The sequence below is a fragment of the Brachycentrus maculatus genome, unplaced genomic scaffold (assembly GCF_059751285.1).
Source record: "Brachycentrus maculatus isolate JH-2025_06_01 unplaced genomic scaffold, ASM5975128v1 h1tg000692l, whole genome shotgun sequence".
Classification (NCBI taxonomy): Eukaryota; Metazoa; Arthropoda; class Insecta; order Trichoptera; family Brachycentridae; genus Brachycentrus; species Brachycentrus maculatus.
In genome coordinates this window covers 275,225-298,412 of record NW_028281424.1, presented here as the reverse complement: position 1 = coordinate 298,412, position 23,188 = coordinate 275,225, and the positions used below count along the sequence as shown (strand labels likewise).

Here is a 23,188-nt window from a genome sequence, read left to right as displayed (position 1 = left end):
TTTAGGCGTGCGGTGGTTTGACTTTGTAAGGAATAAAGAGATAAGGCGTAGCACGCAGCAAATCTTGGTCACAACCGTCATCAAGAAAAGGCTATTCAGTTGGCTTAGCCATGTACTCCGCATGCCTCCCGAGAGCCGCCATCAAGCTTGCCTTTATTTACAAGGCATCAGGTTCGCCCCACCCAGGACGACCACTGCTGACAATTCGTCGGCAGTTCTCGTCTGAACTTCTGAACGCGGACCTGACTTGGGAGGATGTAAGGGAGCTGGCGGCCTACAGAAAAGCCTCGAGATAGTTTGTAGACTCCATATGCTCCACATAGGGAGTAGATATGGTAAAATAAGTTTAAAAACATATCATCCTCATGATGCAGATTTTAACCGAATTTTCAACCGATTCCAATGTAATTACTTTTTTACTCACCCGAATCTTTTGTCATTTGTAACACTTTTAGGTAAAGTGATGTTATTTCAGTAACAACAAAAAAATACAGTTCATATAGACGCCCACAGGTGATTTATTTATTTATGTACAAGCGCCCCTTGGGATTTTTAATATCTTACAGAAGTAATTCCAAAATTAATATTTTTTTAAATGAGGGGAAATAAAAATATTGGGTTGTACCCAATATTTTGCTTCAGTATCCACTCGAGCTCATTTATAAAAAGTAAATATCACAACAATATTTATTAAATTCAATAAATAATATATCAAAGAGATAACAGCGTTGAGGGAAAAAATCAATATTTTTTAAACGATAATAACCAAGCAAAATATTAAAAGTAACACATTCATATGAATTGATATATGCAATACATGACAAAATGCCTAAACCACATTCACACAATACATTTCTATTTGGTTCCTTGTACGTAATACATATACATAAATACACTCCTTTTCCCAAACATGGAAAAGTGCTTAAATATGAATGGTATTTATTTGAATTGGATTACTGATTATAGGTAAAGGCTAAAACTGTACACTGATTCCAAATTACATAAGCCGCATAAACATTACGAGTTTGAAGTACAGATTAAGTTTACTTCCCAATAATATTGTCAACTTATGCAGTTACAAATAAATAAATCCACAATAAAAACAATTTAAAGTACTAATAATAATCAGTATTATTTTATAAATCCTACTTGTAAATTTCAACCTACACTTCATAAAATTAGATTAATCGTCCTTTTTATTTTGACTGTCTTTCTCAGCAATTTGCTTCTGTCCAGATTGTTTTACTTGTTCTTCCATTTCTCCCGAAAAACCAAACTCGTTAAGTCTGGTAATGTCCACCTTGTATATCCAGCGCTGGTATAGGAATATTATGAATACAATATCTGAAACAAACACAATGCGTTACAAGAAATACTGTTGGCTCTGTATGATCCCACTTAACTTGCGTACAGAGATGAATGCAGAAAACAGAGAAGAGACTCACCATCTCGGAAGCAGCCCAGTCGGTACATGGTGGGCATTTTGATGACAAATGCGAATATGTCGTCTATAAAGGTATTCAAGAATTTATAGGACATCATTCTCCAGGGCAAGTGCGCCACCGACTTGAGCTTGTAGTTGATGAAGAGTTGCGGCGTCATCATGATGAAGCCGAAGGTCAGCAGGTACCCGTAGAGCATGTTGAGCACGAAGGAGTACCAGCCCTTGTGCTCGTTGTACAGCAGCGAGTACACGGCGTAGCCCGCCAGCAGCGGGAAGCAGCCCCACGACAAGTAGCGGAAAGCCATGATGTCGTACTCCCGCGTGCTGGACTGCACGTAGGACCCCTTGTCCGCGTAGCTTATCCGAGGAACGACCCCCAGGAAGGGATTCTCTCGGTCTATCTTCACGTCCACCACCTTATTAATCTTCCAAATCTCTATGACCAATCCGATGAAGCAGGAAATTCTAACCATCGTATTGGCCTCGTTGTCGAATACGTAGAGTAAGACTATCAGGGACTGGAAGACGTTGAAGAACACGGAGCGGACGGAGAGCCCTTCCAGAGACTTCCTGTTGTTCCAGAACTGGATGTCGTTCTTGAAGGCGAGCAGCTCGAAGACGGAGTGCAGCAGCGACACGACGAGCGTGAGGGCGAGCAGGTAGGGGGAGGTGTCCAGGAGCAGCTCCTTCACCGTGTCCTGCTCCTCGTCCTGCTCGTCCCCGCCCGCGCCCAGACTGGACAGCATGCCGAGCTTGTCGCGCATGGACTGCGCCGTGTACATCTGCCACTTGAACAGGCTGAGCGGCTGCAGCGTGAGCGCCAGCTCCAGCTCCTTGACGCTCTCGTTGATGGGCGTGTAGTCCCGCAACATGTTCCAGTAGTCGTTGAAGAACACCGGAGGCAGGTACTTGTTCTCGTCGGGCAAGAAGAAGATGAACTCGTTGAGCGGCAGCGGCACGCTCCCTTGCACCCAGTTGGTTTGGTCCGTCACTATGTTGATGGTGAGATTAGGGTGCCAATGAGATACTATTTCTTCTTTCATCGTTTCCGCTTTCAAAATCACCTCGGGGGACTTTTCCGTTTCCCCTGTTAAAAGGTTGTGCGTTTTTAAATATTTCAACTTTTTGTACTTATTCAAAACCTTTTTAGAATAGCTATAATACTGTCCGGAGTACACTCCCTTTCCGCTTTCGGGATCCGGAGATTTACCACCCTTGGTCATATAAACGTGTAAATATATAGAACCGTTATTGCGAAGGGCTTCCGATGTTTTTATTTTGGTGCTGAAAGAATAAGAACCGTCACCGTTTGCGCCGGAATACCAGTCGCCGTAGATGAGGTTCCTCTTATGCCAGATTAGACTATCTTTATTGGAAAAGTCCTTGAATTTCTCTCTTTCCGATAAATAGCAAAACACGTCGTAGACCGTTCCATTAGGGAAGAGGTTGAGAGCGGGACCAAGCCCGGGGTCGAGTCCCGCGCCCTTGAGCTCCGTAGCGGGCGCTGCGGGTCTCCTGAAGAACGAGGTGATGAAATACACCACGAGTGCCCTAATTATCAAGGATTTAGTTATGGCGAAGAACGACTCCAGTTTACTCGGTTGCATCTTCTCTCGTTCAGCAGCAATTTGCGCATCCAACTGTAATATTGTTTTATTTGAATTACAATCATTTCATTATCAATGTCTTTTATAAATTTCCAAATTCAACGCGTATAATTTAAATAGGGGTCAAATATTTTTTTTGTCAAAACAATTGTATTTTTAATTACATTGGCTGGAATCCAAAAAAATAATCTAGATCATAGTTCTTTCAGGTCCAAATGTGCTAATTATACTTCTCGGGAGAATATTCTTATTAAGGAAGTAGAATGTTCCAGATGGTTTCCAGTGATACATAAATATTCTCGAGGTGCATATTTTTATTGATTTGAACCCTGAATTCATAAGAACTGACTCTATGATATATCATAATCTATGCAATCAGATACATACTCTAGAATAAATTCGAATAGCAATTAAAATAGAAGAAAGGTTATTTGAACGTAATATTAAAATTCCGTAATTTTCATTATTTCACCAGCATTATGAAAAATAGAATCACGGACTTACATCCATTTCTCCTGAATCAGCTCCATCCCCAGCCACAACTTGACCGGCCTCGTCCTTGGCAGCCGCATCGCGATTTTCTGTATCAGCCATGGCGGCGAAATATTTCTGAATACAATATAATATCCCACTGATGAACTTCGACAAATTTAAGAAACAATTATAATTCAGCACGTCCCCATTTTTACTAATCGTCACCGTAAACCACCTGAAATCGTCGCCACAGACAATGTAATACTGCACAGATAAATACAATAGATGGCATATCCCTTTATTAATGGTTTTTTTTTTCTTCTCTTAATGTAAATAACGGTGTTTTTTTTTTTTGTTTTTAAATAGTAGTTACTAGTTCTCTATTACTTTAGTCTTTAAGTCATTGTTTGTGTTCGTCTTAAATTGTATTCTGTTTTTTTATTTTTATTTTTGGAAACATTGTTATTTTTTTTTGTTGTTGTGTTCTTATTGTTTTTTATTTTATTAAAATTAAAAGAGGTAATGAGGGGATCCCGAGGGGTGGGGACGAAGTGTCGGCCTCTGTCCGTACATCCTCCTCCCCCCTCATTAATTGAATAGAGCAATATTTATTTCTTCAGAAATATTTTGAAGATTTTCCTCTATGTGCAGCTGACAGAGAGTCCCTCAGGACTCTATAACTGCTGCGGGTGGATGGTGGGCTCAGATTCCAAAAAAAAAGATGGCATATCCCATAGACTACGGTTCTAGTATATAGTCTTTGGACTACGGTAGCCAGCAATACACGTTTTCACCCGGCGGGTTCCTCTTTTATGAGTGCATTGAATTGATTTGTTTGAACTACATATCTAGGCTAACAGTCCATTTTATCTAGGAGGGAAATATTCCACATTCGGAATATGATTCACTCACTCGCCAATTGAAAACGCGTTTCCGTTTTTTATTGTAAAAACGTCCATTTGAGGGTAAACTAAGTCTTAATGTTTTTAGAATATGTAATTATTTTTATTTGTTATAATAGAAATCCTAATCATAGTTTATGTTTATTTAAATGAATAATTACCATGAATTCGGCACATTTAAGCGATATTCAATTTTGAATTTTTATTCATTCTATATTGTGAAGGTCTAAGGTGAAGACTGACCGGAGCATTTCGTCGTAACATCGCTCGCGGCGAGCATCACCGAGCATCCGAAACTATGGATAGAGAGCTTCGCTCAGTATACTGACGGCCTGAATGCTCGCATCGTAACGTGTTACGTTAAGACGAAATGCTCCGGTCAGTCTTTACCTTACGAATGCGTATACTTTTATAATAAAATACATTGCATTGGAATTTTTCTACCTTTTTTGCAAAATCTTACATGCTTGTAAAGAGGTTAATGTCCAAAAACTAACTTGAACGGGAATACAATTTTTGGCGCACAAAGCATAAACTTTTTTTTTCAAAAATACATAGGTACCCATTGACTCGTGGCTCTTACTTCTAGTCTATGATTAATGGTCACACAGTTTGTCTATTCTTAACCTCTTTTGAATTTCGAATGAAATGTCAGATAAAAGATTATGACCGATGACAGTGCCGTACAAAGTACGAAGTAAAATATCTTCCATGTAGATAATCTGGGCATTCGCCTGATATTTTCATCAATTACCGTAGCGACGAAAGTTGTTATGGAATTATTTGATAGAAAATGTACATACCATTGTATTCGGAAGGCGAACAAAGTTACATTTTAAAATGTAGATTCAGAAGATTTGCCACACTGACTGTTTTATTACCATTAGCAGGATTTACAATTTGTGTATTACTCTCGATAATAAAAGACTTTGAAAGTGCTAACTTTACCCACTGTAACGTGTTTAATGCATTACCATCGGTTTCCGCTGCTATAGGAAATTTCTATCCACAAAATATAATATGGCAACTTGCTATAGCACTTCATTCCATTCCAAGATATATAATGGCCATTTTATACTATCACCATAATATAAAAAATATATCTCGACGATCGCACTGCTGGGTGATATTTATATTTCTTTTAAATGTTACCGAAATAACATGTTTAATAGGACTCTCGTTTTGGTCATCATCTGAAAATTACCGTAAGTTTTAACCTAAATTTAAAAATAATTGGCAGTATTATTTTTGTGATAAAATATTTGAAAATATAATTTATTTCTTTTTTCAGCTGTGCATAAAGCGTGTTTTATTTCTTTTGTTGGAACATCTCAACTGTACATGCTTATACATTGTATATTACTAAAGTGGTTTAAGTTATTAAAACCAACGGAGAGAGAATCACTTTCTTTATCCTTAAAATGGAAATTTTTCTTCGTTAACTTCTTTTCATTTTTACTGGCAGCATATTTCTTTATGAGACACAACTCTTATTGCGAACCAATGGGTAAGATTAATGTTTTATTAAATATATATTTATAATATTATCAAGTTTTAATAGTTTACGCTTATATGGAATTTTAAAATTCTCACATCGGTGGTGAGGTGGGGTTGAAACTAAATAGTGCTTAGTATTTTGTAATTTCATTTTTGTTTTATCGGCCTCTGCTTTTCATTTTGCTCCCGTCACAAGGTCACGGATTACCTTACCTTCGTATAATTAACAACAAAAACGATACTGCATTTTAACGATGCAATGCCTTATGCATATTTGGGTGCAAACAAATGTTATTTTAAACACAATGTGTTTAATATACATTAGAACCTCGGTATAGATCCTTTATCCGTTCCAGATCATGATACTTATACCAAATAGGAAGTATAACAAACGTATCTTTCCCATAAGAAATAAAGGGAAAATGATTAATCCATTCCCACGACAAAAAATATTATTTTATTCGCATATAAATAAAATAGTTATACATTGACGTGGTTGTATAAAATAATTTAAACACTGCTAAGTACTAACTAACTAACCAACTAACCATCACGCCGCTTCCCGCAGGGGTAGGCAGAGAGAATAGAGCGCCACACCACTCTGTCCTTGCAAACATTCTTCGCCTCTTCCACGTTCATGTATCTCCTCATACATACCTGCCGATTGTTACGACTCCTAACCTTACCACTTTTAAGTATTTGGCATACCTGATCGTGCCATGTTTTTCTCGGTCTTCCTCTGCTTCTTTTCCCGCTAACATTAGCCTCATAAATTTGTTTTACCGTTCTTTCCTCACTCATTCGTTCTACATGTCCAAACCATCTCAGTACACCTTTCTTAATTTTATCGATAATGCTAATCTCAGCTTTGCATTCCTTCCTTATTTCACTATTCGTACATCTATCATACATCGTTTTGTCGCTCATTCTTCTGAGAGATCGCATTTCGACTGCATTCAGTCTACTTTCATCCTTCTTTTGCCAACTCCATGTTTCACTTCCATGCATTAGAATTGGAACCAGGACTCCGTTGTGCACTGCCAGTTTAGCTTCCGCTGATAAGTTTTTATTTGCTATAACTGATTTCAGTGCACCATTCACTTTGTTCCCAGCATTCACTCTCCTTTCTATGTCTTTATCAATCTTTCCATCCCTAGAAAACATACTACCCAAATACACGAAATCATCTACCTGTTCCAAAATCTCTCTGTTTACCAATATTTCACATTCAGATCTGCATTCTTCTCTTTCAAAAACCATAATCTTGGATTTGCTAACATTCATCAATAAGTCACTTTCCTTGCACACATTATACACTTTTGTCACCAACGCCTGCAGGTCTTCTCTGCTATCGGCAAGAAGAAAAGCATCGTCAGCATACAAAAGGCAACAGACAGTCAAATTATTCATTATTGCTCCAACATTTAAATCTATATAAGATAAATGTGGAATTTGGTTTAAAACATTGATAAATTTAAACAAAAAGTTTAACTAAATTTATAATACATATAACTAAATTAAGATAACATAAAGTCTTTATCGTTTCATGTCATACGCAGTGAAATAAATGAACATTTAACCTCACTTTACCTCGGTGAGAAGAATCAAGTGCTTATCATGATGAGAAGATGTTATTGTTTGGAAGAGGAGTCCGCTTCCAGTAAAATATCAGGAATTCGACATCTGTTGTTTTTTCTCTTTTCTGTCTCTTTTCTCTAGATGACCCTGTCATTTTAACTAACAAGTTGTTGCACGCACGCAAGTCGTATTCCAAAGGAAGGTGGTATACCGAGCAAAATGTTTGGAGTCCTAACATGACGTATACCAAGTTGGACTTATTCCAAAGCAAATATATACCGAGGTTCCACTGTATTACTTAAATAAATAAACTAAAATGATAGCAAAATAAAGCTTATTTATTGCAACTTTTCAAATGTTAATAAAGCTATTTTTATTTTTTATGAACTCAATAATGTTATTTTCTAATCTCGTGTTGAATTTTCAGTTTATTCCCTCTTTGCTGCCTCGGAGTATGTGGTTATCCTAACAAATATGGCCTTCCATATGACTTCGTGCTTAGACTTTGAGAAAAAAGATTTATTTATAAGAAATACAGGTATTTTTATTCATTAAATGTTGCGCAACTACTCGGCATCATCCGTAAAATGTCCAACTCCATCCGGGCTCAATCTACAGGAGAGGGTAAAAGCATTATAATTTTGTCTTATAAAGTCTATTTTTGAATTCATAAATTCCGTTTGAGGGTTGAATTCTAATTATTTTACTTTCTCCTGTATGTAGACTTAATGTTTGTTTCCATAGTTTAGTGGTTAGCCCCTTTAGCAACCTAATTTATTTGTAACTTTTTTTAAATCGATTATTAACTATAAGATTTATTTAACATTACCCTGTATAGAATCTGAAGTGCAAGACTGATCACCTTGCCTTTGTGTAATTAATGATCAAGATAAAACTGTCAATCTGATGCAGTGCCTTGTGCACTATTGAGTGTGTATAAGGGTGAAAAGAAGAAGATAGACTAGTCCGGATGCAGTTAGATACTTTACGAATGAAATAAATTCTCATTTGAAATTTACACAAAATAAATATTCAAAAATTCATAATAAAAAATATTTGACGCTTGTCCAAAACAATCTTAAATATATGGATGTTATGTCCTTTATTTAAGTATAATGTAACTTATATTTATTGTATAAGTTATATGTTTAATTTATTACTTGGATAAAATTTTACGACGGATAAAAAAAAGTCTGTGTAGTGTAGATAACTTTAACATTACTTTTGGACTTTGGGCATTTTCAAACCGGTCGTCAATTTGTATTATCAGGAAGTTATTGTTAATAATAATATTTTTTATGGAAAAGCAGTAAAGATAAAGTTACCCCCACTACATAGTTATCATGTTACTTTCCTATAATGTGTGACATTTAATTGGGACCACTCTAAATACTCACCACACATTCTTAAAGCCGTGTCATACAGATAATTAATCCCATTTTATCTATTACACATTGTTATTTGTCAGCTAATTTACAACTTATCTGAGCTTAACATTTTTTGTAGGATTTTGTCAATCGTGCCAATATGCTTATTATGTCTAATGTTGTTGCCTTCCTATGACTACCTTGAAGTATTTAATTTTTTTAAATAAATTTTATTTTAAATCTAGATGCATAACATATAAACAAAATAGAATAATTTAGTCTATTGATTTGTTACTTATTTTCATATGGGTTGTTATATAATAACTGTAGTAGTATTTTTATTGAGAAATTGTATTTATTATTATTAGATATTGCATATATCTATTTTAGCAATAAGTCAATATTAGGGCTTTAAGAAAAATGAAATTACTCATTGTGACCGTGCTAAATGTATTGTTATAGCTATGTGTACGTTTATACCCTGCATTGTGACTTTGTCCACATTCGGAGCATCTTATACTGCATGTTTCTCGCTGTGTTCGAGAAGCGTGCAGTATGGTCCTGTTTAAATTTAACCTTAGCTTCTTCCGTCAAATATCGTGCCGTATAACCAATTCCAAGATCATCCAATAAAATTATTGATCAATGAAATTATACGTACTCTGTCAAATGTATTTAATTATTTTTTTCCAATAATTCTGGCCAATACATTTATACATACCAAGATTTCATAGTGGTAAGCATTTAATTACTAACAGATTTTATAGCACTTTCTAACTCTCTTCCTATGCATACCCCCCTTTGAATGTATCTCTCTATCTTTCCATCTCTACTAAATGCAGTTTTCAAATATACTAATTCATATATTCACCCTACTTCAAGCCTGCTACATCTTACATTCACACTTTTTTTGTGTCTTTAAACAACTTTTTAAAGATTTTTTTAATTTTCATAAATAAATATAAAAATACATATAAAGGAATGTCTTCCAACGGGCCAAAACAGTACCTAACTCAAACATTTATTTATTGATCTGATGTTCATTGTGTAAAACTGCATATTAAATTGTGGAACCTGACGAGAAATCACAATCTAATTAAAGGGCATCGCAAAGCAGTCTCTTTTACATATACATAATATTTGTATTTGTACAAATTGATTTTGAAAAAATAGATTGCTATGAATCAAATTTAATTTATGTACCGCTTAAAATCCCATAATTTTTCTTTTCACTTATTAACAAAGATAATGATTGCAAAGAGCAGCATAAAGCTATGCTAACCTTCAAAATAAAAATGATAGGGTTTTAACAGTAGTGTCTTAATGAAATTCTATTTAAACAAAAAATATACATAACTTACAAAATAACTTTGTTTGCAATTACTTAATATCTGATTAAAACGTAATATCTATTGGTTTAATGCAAACAGCTTTTTTCTCGACTAATTAATGCTAAAAATTCTTCTTCTGCTCGGTGTAGGCCTTGTGGCCAGTTTTTAAGATGGGTTAGCCTTCTGCGATGTTGATTTCCAGCTCTCAATCCATCTTTTTGCTGGTCTGCCTGGGAGTCGTCTACCTTGAGATTGGTCGTGCAGTGTAATATGGTGAAGTTTGGATGGTTCCATTCTTCTCACAAGCGCATACCACTGTTTTCTTCTTTGATAAAATATTTTGTAAGTTATATAATTACTCATGATTAATTAATCACAGCTCTTTAAAAATTTATTAATTTTTTAAAAATATTTTTTTATAAACACATCATCAGTTTATGATAAAAAAAATATACATAAATATGAAAATACATTTCAATGCCCCTTAATCTGGTCAATGTGGTTTTCACATACACTGGTGAGGACTTAAGGCCACAACGGTGCTGCTCTTTGGTACTGGCGTTATGAACGGCCAGTACCAAAGACTCAAACCTTAATATCTTAGAAGGAAATATTCGGATAGTGATAATTTAATCTTTAAAAAAATCATAAATTAGCCTTAAATCCTCACACACAAATGTGAGCAGTGCGGTGATAGAGTTTTAACGTTTGAGAAAGGTGGATGATAAATTATAATATATGTATGTACAAAGTCATGTTTAAAGATCGTGATTAGGTTATGGTTTGTAAACAATGTTTCATATCAGATTTTTATATTGTGTAAGTTCTTTCATTACCTATACTTTTATAAACATACACATATTGCATGTTTTCCAAATATACCAAAGACTTTTTATACTTCTCTATGGCAATAAAATACTTATTAACTTTAAAAGTTTAAAGTGATATGCACCCATTTTTTTACCCTTCCACTCCTAAAACCAACCACAAACTTACTACTTTTACACACCTAAACTAAATGTTATCGTTTAGACTAGTGGTTCTTAACCGTGTTGGAGATACCGAACCCCACCAGTTTCATATGCGCATTCACCGCACCCTTAATTGGAAAACTTTATTGCTAGATTGATATATTCCTTTCAAATATTATACTAGATCTATTGGATATATGGTACGTCGTATCATTTTTCATAGTATCGTACAATAAGTCGGGTGTGTATTTCGACCTCCGCCGAACCCGGGAGACAGACTCACCGAACCCCTGGGGTTTGATCGAACCCAGGTTAAGAACCACTGGTTTAGACATTGAAAAATTATTTTCACTTTTTCCAAGAAACCAAGAAGAAAAAAATTATTTGAAATTTTTATGTAAGTACATAAGCTGCCTAATTTCTACGAAACAATATATTGCAAACAACCAAGTACATAACACTAAAAATGTTAAAAGCGAGTGAAAATAATGACTAAACTATTTATACTAAAAATAAATGATATAGTAACCCGTTGTTATTTGGAAATATTGTTACACAAAAACTCTTACCATATGCCTCATATTCTTTATATTTGGTGTGTAATGTGTTTTTTTTTTGCTGTGAAAAAGACAATCTTAGTTTTTTTATATATATCAGGATACAAAGTTCACTAAAGTAGGGTTTTGTTTTTATGAACTATTTATACGAATATAAAATAGAACCGGGATACGTAGATATATTAAGTTAAGTAAAACATTCACTGAATTTTATTAAAAGATTCCTATTGTTGAACATGAGTAGCTACCTTCATTTATATTAACTTACTAAAGATAGTTCAGTGTCTATCTTTTATATGCTTTTATTTCATTTGTATAAAACAACATAGATTTTAAAAAAAAAAACTTAATACTAAAGCATAAAGTGGACACCAAATTTTACTTGAATTTGTTGTATTTGTAAATCTGGGTGGAGGAACTGGGCATGTGAGTCCAATAATATAGGATTCTCCTTCGCTAATGGTGTAAGTTTGTGTCATGTGACGTGGACGCATTATGTTGTATTTTTTCTGTATTATTTTGATTCAGTTCCAGTTACAAATTTATATTTATTCATGATTTATTGAATTTTGCTAAAAATATTACTATTTTATTGTTTTAAATATACGCTACTAGTTTTTTTAAAGCAGTCTCATCTTCGGGTGATTTAAAACTAAAATGTTATAAATGCAGAAATGTCCGTTCTCCCAAACTGGTGTTGAAAATTTTAAATAATGCAATAGAAAAATATTTAGCAAAATAAAATACATCATAATTAATTTATAATTTACATATTTCTGTTTTACTCAAATATGTAATATAATGTATTGAAAAGTATATATAACCGACTATTTAGGTAGTATTTGTATATGCTCCTCAATGAATTAGTAAGATTTCTTAGCCGCCTTCGATGATGCATAGGGCACTGTGATTGATCCAGTACTAAATTTCTTGAACCAATGTAGTTGTCAATCGTGGGTAGGATGATAAATATTTCAGTTTATAAAGTGATTACTTAACCAGTCTGGTCATAAGCATTGTAAATACACAGACTTTCAAATCCCCTTCACAAATTGGGGATTAGACGTCTTCATCTATGCTGAGATATCAATAAAAATCTTGATATAACTAACTTATATGGGGTTTAAATTCAGCATTTGCAAAAAAAAATTAATCGCACCCAAAATAATGAAAAGTATTATAGTAAAAATACACTTTACATATTATTTAGTTGACACCCATATGGGAATTGAACCAGGGATCTCCTTCAATTTTAAGCCTTCAATTCAATTTATTCAATAATTAATATATACATTACAAACAAACATTTAAGGCGTATACATTAAAAAAAACAAATTAAAAATTACACAAGAAGACTCTTGTTAAATGTGTAGAAGAATCTCGCTTCGGAAAACTCCTTCGGACACATGGAACAGATCAATATCCAATGTGATACTGTTCAACATAGCGGTAGCTCTTCCTACAGGCATAACCATCGGCAGGTTGGTCCTGTGTATAGGAATCTGAAACAATCTATGCCGACGCTGTCTTAGGTAACTATCGGGAACATACAGACCAATGCTCTGGATAATTTCAGGATTATCGATCATACCGCGCAACAATCGATAAAAATGCGTAATCAAATACGCATTCCTTCTAGTCTCTAAACTATTGTAGCCAAGCATACCCTGGAGAAACTGGGTCGGGTAGAGCCAAGGATAATAGCCGTACTCTCTCATGTAGAGATACCTCAAAAACTTCTTTTGGACTTTCTCTACCATAAGAGAGTACTTAAGCTCGTGTGGCCCCCAGATCATCGAGCCACTCTCGAGTCTACTTCGCACCAAGGAGTTATAAAGAGTTCTCAGCACGCGGGTATTTTCGAAAACCCTGGCAGTACGCAGAACAAATCCTAGCATTTTCAATGCATTACTACTGACTGCCTCTATATGATCGTGAAATGTCAGGGTGCTCACAAATCTAACGCCCAGATCCCTAACATTCGATGCTCGCATCAGATTTTGGTCGTTCATTTTGTAGCGATAAAATAATGTTTTTTGGGCCCTAGTGAAAGACGTGATCGAACACTTGGAAACATTAAACATTAATTTGTTTCGTCTTCCCCATTCACATATATTTGATATATCTGCTTGGAGAAGACGAAAATCGTCAAAAGTTGTCACCTTTAAGAAAAGCTTTAGGTCATCCGCAAATAACAAAAACCGTGAGTTTAAAATTACATTCTTGATATTATTAATGAAAATAGAAAACAATAATGGACCCAGGTTAGAACCTTGCGGGACACCCGAGAAAGTATTGAAGGACTCTGACGCAAATAGACCGTAGGAGACGTATTGGTTTCTGTTTTGAAGGTAGCTCGCCATTAATTTTAGCATACCATCCGAGAAACCGATCTCATACAGCCTCTTCAATAAGACATCATGGTTGACTCATAGATGTTAGTCAAATGTGCTAACAACTACTACACTAAGGAGGTAAATGGGACATATTATTAAAAAGCAAAAATATTGAAGTAGATGTTTAATTTTCTACAGTGTTTCTGTATAAATATTTGCTGTTAATGAGTAAATTAACAAATAAACTTTATTCACGTAAGAACTAAATACTCTCTCCCAATCGTTAGATTATCAAGTTATTTTAGTTTGTGCTGTAAATATACTTATGAAAATCTAACTTTAAAATGTATTAATTTGTACATCTCACAGCTCACAAGACCTTCGATACTTCTAATTGCTTGTAATCGCAATATATAGATTTATTGAAAATGTAAGAATCTCTTTTGTCACTTTAAAAAGTTAATTAAAAGTCTAAGAGGATTAATTTATTTTAAACCTTATTTCTCGTAAAGGTAAAACTCAAGTGTTCAATCAATATTTTCTTATTGTATACTAAAGGACAACATAGTAGATTATATTGTATGACTATACACTGTTGCTTCTGGTGACTGCAGTAATGACCATAGGAAGAATCAATCTTGATTTAAAGTAGTTATAAATACTTTAAAAAAATAAACATATAAATATAAGTCTTTCAGTAAAAGGATAAAGATTTTTGTACATTCATATCTTTGGCTATTAAAATGAAATACGTTAAAAAATACTAATGAAAATTCTATAAAATTTAATACTATTTTTTAATCCTGTAAAGGTGTATAGGGCACTGTATCAGATCAACACAATGTTGATTTGATCATTAATTATATGCAGGCAAGGTGATCAGTCCTGCACTTCAGATACGAGTCCGGGGAAATATGTATTAAATAAGTATTAGAGTGAGAAATCACATATATTTATTTTAACCCCACTGGGAACCCGGGACTTACAGCATGGTAGCTAAACACGCCAACAACTATACTATGGGGGCAGACAAAATCTTTTTTATTTAGGTATTAATTAATACTGATAAGATAGAAATATTCTCTTAGTTTAATACTGCATTATTGTCAGACTCGTCATAACAATAAATAATTGCATGAAAGGGGACATTGCTCTAAATAGTAAATTAACCTAGCAAAATTTATGGGATATTGTAACATCTACTATATATCCACGATGAAAACTATTACATAATGAGTTGACATGCTGTTCACCATAGATACACAGAAGACATTACAGGATGTACACTTTGAAAAATTTATATGGACAATTCCGGAGTCACATTTTTGATATATACAATACGAAACCGATTTTGACAAATCAAAGATTTATAAAACTGCATGACATCCTGTCATTTCCATCAAAAATTATTCTACAGATAAATTTGTAAAATGGTGATTATATTTTGTCAAATTAAATAGATATATACATAATCAAACTAAAATATAAAATAGCTACATGATTTGATCACAGATACATATACTATAAAAAATCAACAATGATAAATGAATACATAACATTGGTATAAACTATTACATTCAGTTTTTTTGAATACTTAACAGTATATTATTATTTAAAAAAAACATCATCTTCTTACAATTCGAGTTTACAATTTAAACTCTTTCTCCATTTTATCCGTAATCATTTTGGCTATTGCGAGAGAAGAAGTAGCGCCGGGCGACGGCGCGTTACGACAATGTAAAATTCTACTCCCAACAGCACCTTTATCAGTCGCAGTATCAAACACAAAGTCTTCAATCAGAGAACCTAGAAACAAAAAATATTTCCTTCATCATGTGTCGGCTTGTGGTCCCGTGGTTAGTGTCAAGGACTCTTGAGTCAGAGTTTATCGGTTCAAACCCAATCTACCACAATTTGATACCTATTTCTGACAATGAGCCGCTTAGGCTCACAGAAATAGTATGAAATTGAAGTATTTTTGTAAATAATACACAAACACCCATACTTCTCTTTTTTATAAAAAAAAAATTACAAAATCACTAACGACATATTTGCTAGGCTGTCTGCAAAGCTTTTTTTATTTTATATTTTCATCGTACAGTACACTCTTTATTTTCTTTTAAACCATATCTGCACCCAATGGTAAATAGGGCACCGCATTGTGTTACAGTGTTATCTTAATCATTAATTTCATGAAGGCAAGGTGACTAGCCCTGCGCTTCTTGTACCATTCCAGGGTGATATTAAATAAATATGAGGGATCCCAGGGAGTTGAACATGGGACCTCCAGCACAACCTTACCACTACATTCGGACACTATGTTTATACCAGAACGCTAGATTGCATTATGTGCGGTTACTTGAAAACAAATATACATTGTTACTGTCCGAATAGAGTAAAACAATTTTTTTTTCTGTATCATTGAAATAATCAGAAAGATTGTTGAGAGTCTGGTGCATATGCAGATATATATTCTTGGGTATTATGTCAATAATCAAAAAAATGTTCAATTATCTTTGGCAGGTACAAACACTTATGCTGTACGGCATCTCAAACACTGCACAAAGTTGTACATATACAGCTGATGCATCATTCTCTCATCTAAATTCAAAATTCATTGTCCGCCTCCGTAGTGTAATGGTCAGTACGCTCGGCTACCGTGCTGAAGGTCCCGGGTTCGATTCCCAGGGGAGGTCAAATGAATATAAGTAATTTTTCACTCTAATATTTATTAAATATTACCCTGGACTGGTGCCTGAAGTGGAGGGCTGATCACTTTTCCTTCGTGTGTAAACAATCAAAATAACACTGTGTTTATATGATGCAGTGCCCTATGCACCATCGGGTGCGGATGAGGGTTTAATAAATAATAAATTCATAGAGTTCAGTGTTTTATATTTACTCTTAATTGCATAAAAAAGCCTAAACTTTTTTAGTATTGTACCAGAAACCATTTAAACAATTTAATTTTGAATTGAAATAGTATTATAATATTATACATGCATTGTGAATCAGCTGGATATAATATTTCTAAACTCTCCCAGAAAGTCCTCTAATTGAATAATGTTTGTCTATTATAGTAAATACATACTAGGCAAGTGGGTAGCTGTGTCAATTAATTTGACCCTGAACGTTATGTATGTACTTATATTATATCAACTGGCGCATTTGTGTCAGTGAAATATCTGACCAATTTTCTTTCTTTTATCATGCAATTGTAAGTATGTTACAGAATTTAGTATTATAAATAAGTAAGTGTAAGTACTTACAATAAAAAAATGTAATGTAAGGTGTTGTAAATTAAAGGTACTCGAAATATAGTTAATTATAAAAAAACGTAAAGGGAAATGTGTATGGTTTGGTTGTGAAAGTTTTCATATTTTTCCTCAATTTTGTTATATGTGTATGTGTTGTTAAATTATGTTAGGTTTTTAGTATATTCGTGTTGTAATACGTATAAAAAATATTTTATTAAACTATCACCTTCAATTTAAAAAATATTATTGTCATTGGTTTTGCAAAATCTTCTGTTGAATTTGACATATTGATTCTGAAATATTATTTTGAGTTATTACGGCATGTCCATCGTACTTCACGCTTTTGATGTTTTCTTTGTTTGTTTGAATAGTGGCTTAAAGTGCAAAACTCCTAACTATAAAATTCTCTAAAGAATCTTAGGAAGTTTTTCATTTTTGCACTCTAAACAGGCAATATGAAAATATAAAAGAATTTATGACAATTTAAAATGAAATTTTATTTAATGTTTATTTTTATGATTAATACATAAATATTTACATATTAATTATGAAAAATAAATATTCACAAAAAAATATTTTGTTGACATTTTGTATTATTTACAGAATTGGAAATCTTGAGTATTGAGCTGATTGATGAAGAAAATGAAAGACGTAGTTCAGTAGATAGATAAGAGTATATTATTTTTCAAGATTTTAAATAAAATATTAAATGAAAGAGGTGCCGATGGATGAAAAAGTCATTTAATGCATAATTTAAAGTTATTAAAATATAATATTTTCAAGCGCTGCCTTTTATTTTTGTTACCAATTGATGACTTTAGCAATCCAACTTTAAAATCGTTCTAGAAAGATTTGAGCTGCCGGACTATCTTTGTGTACATGAAGCTAATCATATATATTTTATTTTTACCTAGATAAAATTTATCTGTAGAGCAACAACCTGATAAGTAAAAACTACAGAGTGCTCTGTTATCCAGACGCATTTATTTATTTATTTAATGATTCAACTGATTATTGTTAAAATGCTCTATGTTCCGTCGAACTTTAAGGTTTTTAAAATGATATTAATAAAATAAAACTGTAACTTTGTGTTTAATCACTTTTATTTTCGGCATTTTTTTCCAACCTAGTCATCTTTAGGGATTCATATGTACATATCTAACCTTGAAGATGACAAGGTGCTTGTCTAAACTGGTTGGAAAAAATGAAAGTGGTCAAAAACAAAGTTGGAGTTGTATTTTATAAAATTTATAAAATGTGCCACAAAGTATCAGCAAAAAAACATTCAAGAATTTTCAAATAATTGTTATTTCAACAATAAGAGATTTTTTAAACCTATATTGTTGGCTTAATCCGTAAAGCGTCTCTGTGATTTCTGGACAGAAGAGAACAAAGCTCTACAATTTGACCGTAGTCAAGCGTAAATTATTGATTTAATAAATATTCTTTATTGTGTTCCATATGTATGTAGGGTTACAATAAAGCAACGAGATTTTTTTGTTGATATTTCAACATCGATGAAGAAATTTATTGAGATGAGAGTATGGACGTCTAAGTATTTACAACTATTTGTCGACTTACGACCAATGAGACTTACGACTGTTAGACTTTACGACCACATCCGCGGTCAGTTGTCTGCTTGACTTAAAGATGGCGCTAGTGTCGCATTTGGTCGACAAACTAACACCTAGCACCACCACTATATAGTACGTATTGTATTACTATGTTTGGGTGCATTTCTCCAAATGTCTTTTTTATTTTTCTGATTTCTTTACCATACAGTGATACGCTGTTTAATTTCTATTATATAATAATACCATCATGCGGCGTAAATAATTGTATAAGTAAAGAAATTATTACAAGATTGACTTATTTGCCAGTACCAATCGCGGTCGTAAGTTGACGAATAGCTGTACAGAGCTAATAACTTATTAATTGTTGTTTTACGAGAACTTCTCTATCTATGTTGTTGTATAAACAAAAATCTTGACATAAAAGCCAGCATTTTGAATAAAATATTTAGACACAGATGTTGCCTATGAAGTTATAAATGATTATAGTGAAAATAGCACTATACATATTAAGATGATAACCCATCAAACCAGGGATCTCGTGAGTGTTAGTCAAATGTGCTAACTACAGGTGTTACACTGAGGAGGTAACATTATTATATTTAACATTTGAATGTATAGTTTATAAAATATATAATTACCATCCACTCCCATTGCCTGCGCTCTGACACCACTTGGCCCCGGCATTACATCAATTTCCGTCAATTCAGGTATGTATCTCTGTAACTGCCTAACTTGTAGTGGAATCAAAAATGACCTCATCATTTCCTTCATTCCAAATCCAGCGTACTTCATGGCCATTTTCCTAAACCCAGGATACGTGATGATCTGCGCCAACTCACTCAATTTTATGTCTCCCCAGCTGAAAAAATATGTTATTTGTATTATGTACATATTTAAAAAAATCTTCTAACATATATAAATACAGATGGAAAAAAATACATTTTGAAATACATACATCATTTGTTTGTAAAACATCTCACACAGGCTTGTTAATTATGGCATTTCTAAAATTTTCTGAACTCCAATGTTACCTATTCTCAGTGAAATATTTGAAAATATAATATAATAAATTATATATTTAAATGGCATAAACAAAAAACAATTTGTGATGTCATTAATTTTTTAGAAAATAATGATTTCCCAAATTCCCTATTCTGAACTTTGCAGCCTATAAAACAAACGGCACATGCGATTGGCTAATATATGTACAGGGGAAACAAAATGAAACATTACAAATGATTTAAAATGAAGTGAGTGATGAGAATCTTAAATCCTCTTACATGTAGAGTATGTTAAATCTGATATTGCTTCCGAGTGAAAATAACCAGTTACTGAAGTATAAACAATATCGCTTACCTGTATCCCTCTCTACGTAAAGCCAACACCGCATTAGGTCCGAGTAAAACGGAACCATCCATGCGGGGCGTAAAGTGCACTCCTAGGAAGGGGAATCTGGGATCCGGTACGGGATATATGTTTCCCTTCACTAGGTAGTTCCTCGCAGGGTTGAGCACCAAATACTCTCCTCGGAATGGTATTACCTTTGGATTCGGTGAACACCCTGACATGGTGGCGACAAGGTCCGATTGTAACCCGCAGCAAGCCAGTACATATTTGGTTTGGACTCTGGAACCTTCTTTATCGTGTATGACTATCGGGTACTCGACGTCTCGGGAGGCTTCCTCAAAACTACTCACTTCGAAGTTTAGGTGAATTCTCCCACCGGCACTTTGGAAATCCTTGCCATACTCGTTAGTGACTTCCGCCCAGTCTACGATGCCCGTATGCGGAGACCACAACGCTTGGACACCTTCGCAGTGAGGCTCGAAATGATGTATGGCATCCCCGTCGATCATTTTCAAATCGGGCACACCGTTGGCGATGCCGCGATTGTGTAACTCGACAAGAGCCGGAATTTCCGACTCGTCTACGGCGACGATGAGCTTGCCGCACTTCTTGTACGGGATGCGTTTTGAATCCAGGTACTCGTAAGCCAGTTTCATTCCCTCGACACATAGCTTGGCCTTGAGGGAACCCGGTTTGTAGTAGATGCCGGCATGTATAACTCCGCTGTTGTGGCCACTCTGGTGAGGGGCCAAGCGACTCTCCTTCTCTATCACGGCCACTTTGAGGTTGGGATGGCGTAACAGCAGTTCTCTGGCTGATGCGACGCCGACAATCCCGCCTCCGACTACGGCCACATCATACCTATGGCTATAAAATATTGTTTCTGATTAATAATCTCTTCGTACTGATCTATAATGCTAGAAATGCATACGTAAATATCAAATACTAGTGTGTACTAACAATCAATTGAATAACAACGTATAAAAAAATCTGACTTCAAATCTGAAATAACATGTTTCATCAGTATTGTGACATCAACAGACTGGATATATGAAAGTTCAAAATTGAATGATGGTTTCAAGTGAAACCATCATTCAATTTTGAACTTTCATATATCCAGTCTGTTGATGTCACAATACTGATGAAACATGTTATTTCAGATTTGAAGTCAGATTTTTTTATACGTTGTTATTCAATTGATTGTTAGTACACACTAGTATTTGATATTTACGTATATAAGTATACCTATTAAGATATTTTACTTTATAAAGTTATTATGGTCCACGATTAATATAGACATTTATAGTATAGCCGCACTTCCACATTACAAGGTCGGTATAACACAGCAAAACTGAATACTGACGGTCAAGACGTGTGCGAATGGTTTACCTTTATAGTTCTGAAATTCATAAATTTATTAAAAAATATTCGCCACAAGGAGATCTTCGCTAAATAGAAGTTAGTTATATGGAAGTTCAACTGTATTTAAAATAATATTATTTCTCTCATATATTTAACTTTAACTGTGTTTTTTGTTGTTGTTTGTAACAGCTAAAATCACTTGCAAAGGAGTGGAGTGACTTTTATCTATTTTTTTTTTTTTTTTTACGACATAATTTGAACCATCATACCTTTTTTCTGATGAATAATAAGCCAAATGTTTGGAACATGTATTTAACAAACGACTCCTTAACAAAATACGGGAATGTGATAAATTCATTTTTATTTACTATTTATTTTTATCATAATATAATCAATATATTATGTTAATGACCCGTTATATAAATACAACTACTATAAAAAGTATGGTACTGATTATTTTCTAAAAACTGAGTTAATTACACAACTAGGTAATGACGGATAAACGCCGGAGCACCATCCAAACTTGTGAACTGACAGTGACATTTGGTGACAGATAACAGACAAAGAGACAAACTTTCATTACAAATTAACAACGTTCAGTAAGTACACATGGCTTGACTCGTTCACTATTGCATTGCTGGTGATCATAACTCCCTGCAGCCTGCGGAATTTACTATATATATAGGAAAAGATTATATACTATACATATAGGTCACCGCATACCGATCACAAATAATGTAAACTGCCGCGATTTTGTACGAGTCCATTAAATAATAGATTGCTCATAATAATATTATGAATAAATAAATCATTTGATTTGTAGTTTTGACATTTCTACAAATAGTTTGTTACTGAGTTATTATTATATCCGTTTTTTCGTCAGGACTTTCTCATCTTTTTGTTTCTTTGTTGTTCAAACGAGACAGTTACGTTTCTAAACCGGCTGGCTGAAAATAGATAAGTGGTAAGTAAATAAGAAGAATATGAAAGTCTGGGTATTTACGGGGCTGACGACCGTCTTAGGCTGGTTTAAGTGATCACTTTGCACACGTGTAACATTCACCAATTCTACCCATTATTGACAACCGCACTACTCAAACTCTTGGAAGTTCTATAAATTTATGAACCAATTTAGAAACCTTGTTCAGGAATCGCTAGAACTTAGAGACATCTATTCGTGAGATGAAAAAAAGCTTTTTATTGAGCAGAAACTCTTATATTAGTATGTGAGGTCCGAATTCTGGACTATAATCATAAGCATGAGAAACGCTAGAAAATATTATTAATTTTTAGCTTATAATTGTCATCTCACCAATAGATGTCTCTAGTGAAATTCTAGTGGTTCAAGAACATTTTGTTTCACTTAAATAGCCTTTCTTAAATTTTGGCTGTAGGTTAGTATGAAGCCCGTACTTGGTCTTTCTTCAATGAGTGAAAATTACTTCATATTGTTCCCGCTTCAACAATTATTTTAAAGAAAAATTCGGCTCGTGCACGATGTAACTGACGAATATCGAATATACCTACGACTATTGTATTTTTTTATCATGAAAAAAAAACAAATATCGAATCCAGTGAATATAA

General features: G+C 33.9%; 3 protein-coding genes across 3 annotated transcripts; 1 reads left to right on the top strand and 2 right to left on the bottom strand.

Annotated features, from left to right (window-relative positions):
- Window positions 1–500: 500 nt before the first annotated feature.
- On the bottom strand, window positions 501–3,793 carry LOC148300584 (putative lipid scramblase CLPTM1). The gene is made up of 3 exons (XM_088274594.1): window positions 3,556–3,793; window positions 1,446–3,084; window positions 501–1,344 (listed from the first exon to the last, which is right to left on the bottom strand). The coding sequence occupies exons 1-3, from the start codon at window positions 3,643–3,645 to the stop codon at window positions 1,184–1,186; spliced, it is 1,890 nt and encodes a 629-aa protein (XP_088130720.1). The 5' UTR covers window positions 3,646–3,793; the 3' UTR covers window positions 501–1,183.
- A 1,284-nt stretch (window positions 3,794–5,077) lies between these two features.
- Window positions 5,078–18,075, top strand: LOC148300583 (post-GPI attachment to proteins factor 2-like). The gene is made up of 4 exons (XM_088274591.1): window positions 5,078–5,632; window positions 5,719–5,934; window positions 7,930–8,040; window positions 17,925–18,075. Exons 1-4 carry the CDS (start codon window positions 5,221–5,223, stop codon window positions 17,990–17,992), a joined length of 807 nt encoding a protein of 268 aa, XP_088130717.1. The 5' UTR covers window positions 5,078–5,220; the 3' UTR covers window positions 17,993–18,075.
- Window positions 14,234–22,145, bottom strand: L2HGDH (L-2-hydroxyglutarate dehydrogenase). The gene is made up of 4 exons (XM_088274590.1): window positions 21,874–22,145; window positions 20,252–21,109; window positions 19,534–19,754; window positions 14,234–15,870 (listed from the first exon to the last, which is right to left on the bottom strand). The coding sequence occupies exons 1-4, from the start codon at window positions 21,960–21,962 to the stop codon at window positions 15,710–15,712; spliced, it is 1,329 nt and encodes a 442-aa protein (XP_088130716.1). The 5' UTR covers window positions 21,963–22,145; the 3' UTR covers window positions 14,234–15,709.
- Between the last annotated feature and the right edge of the window lie 1,043 nt (window positions 22,146–23,188).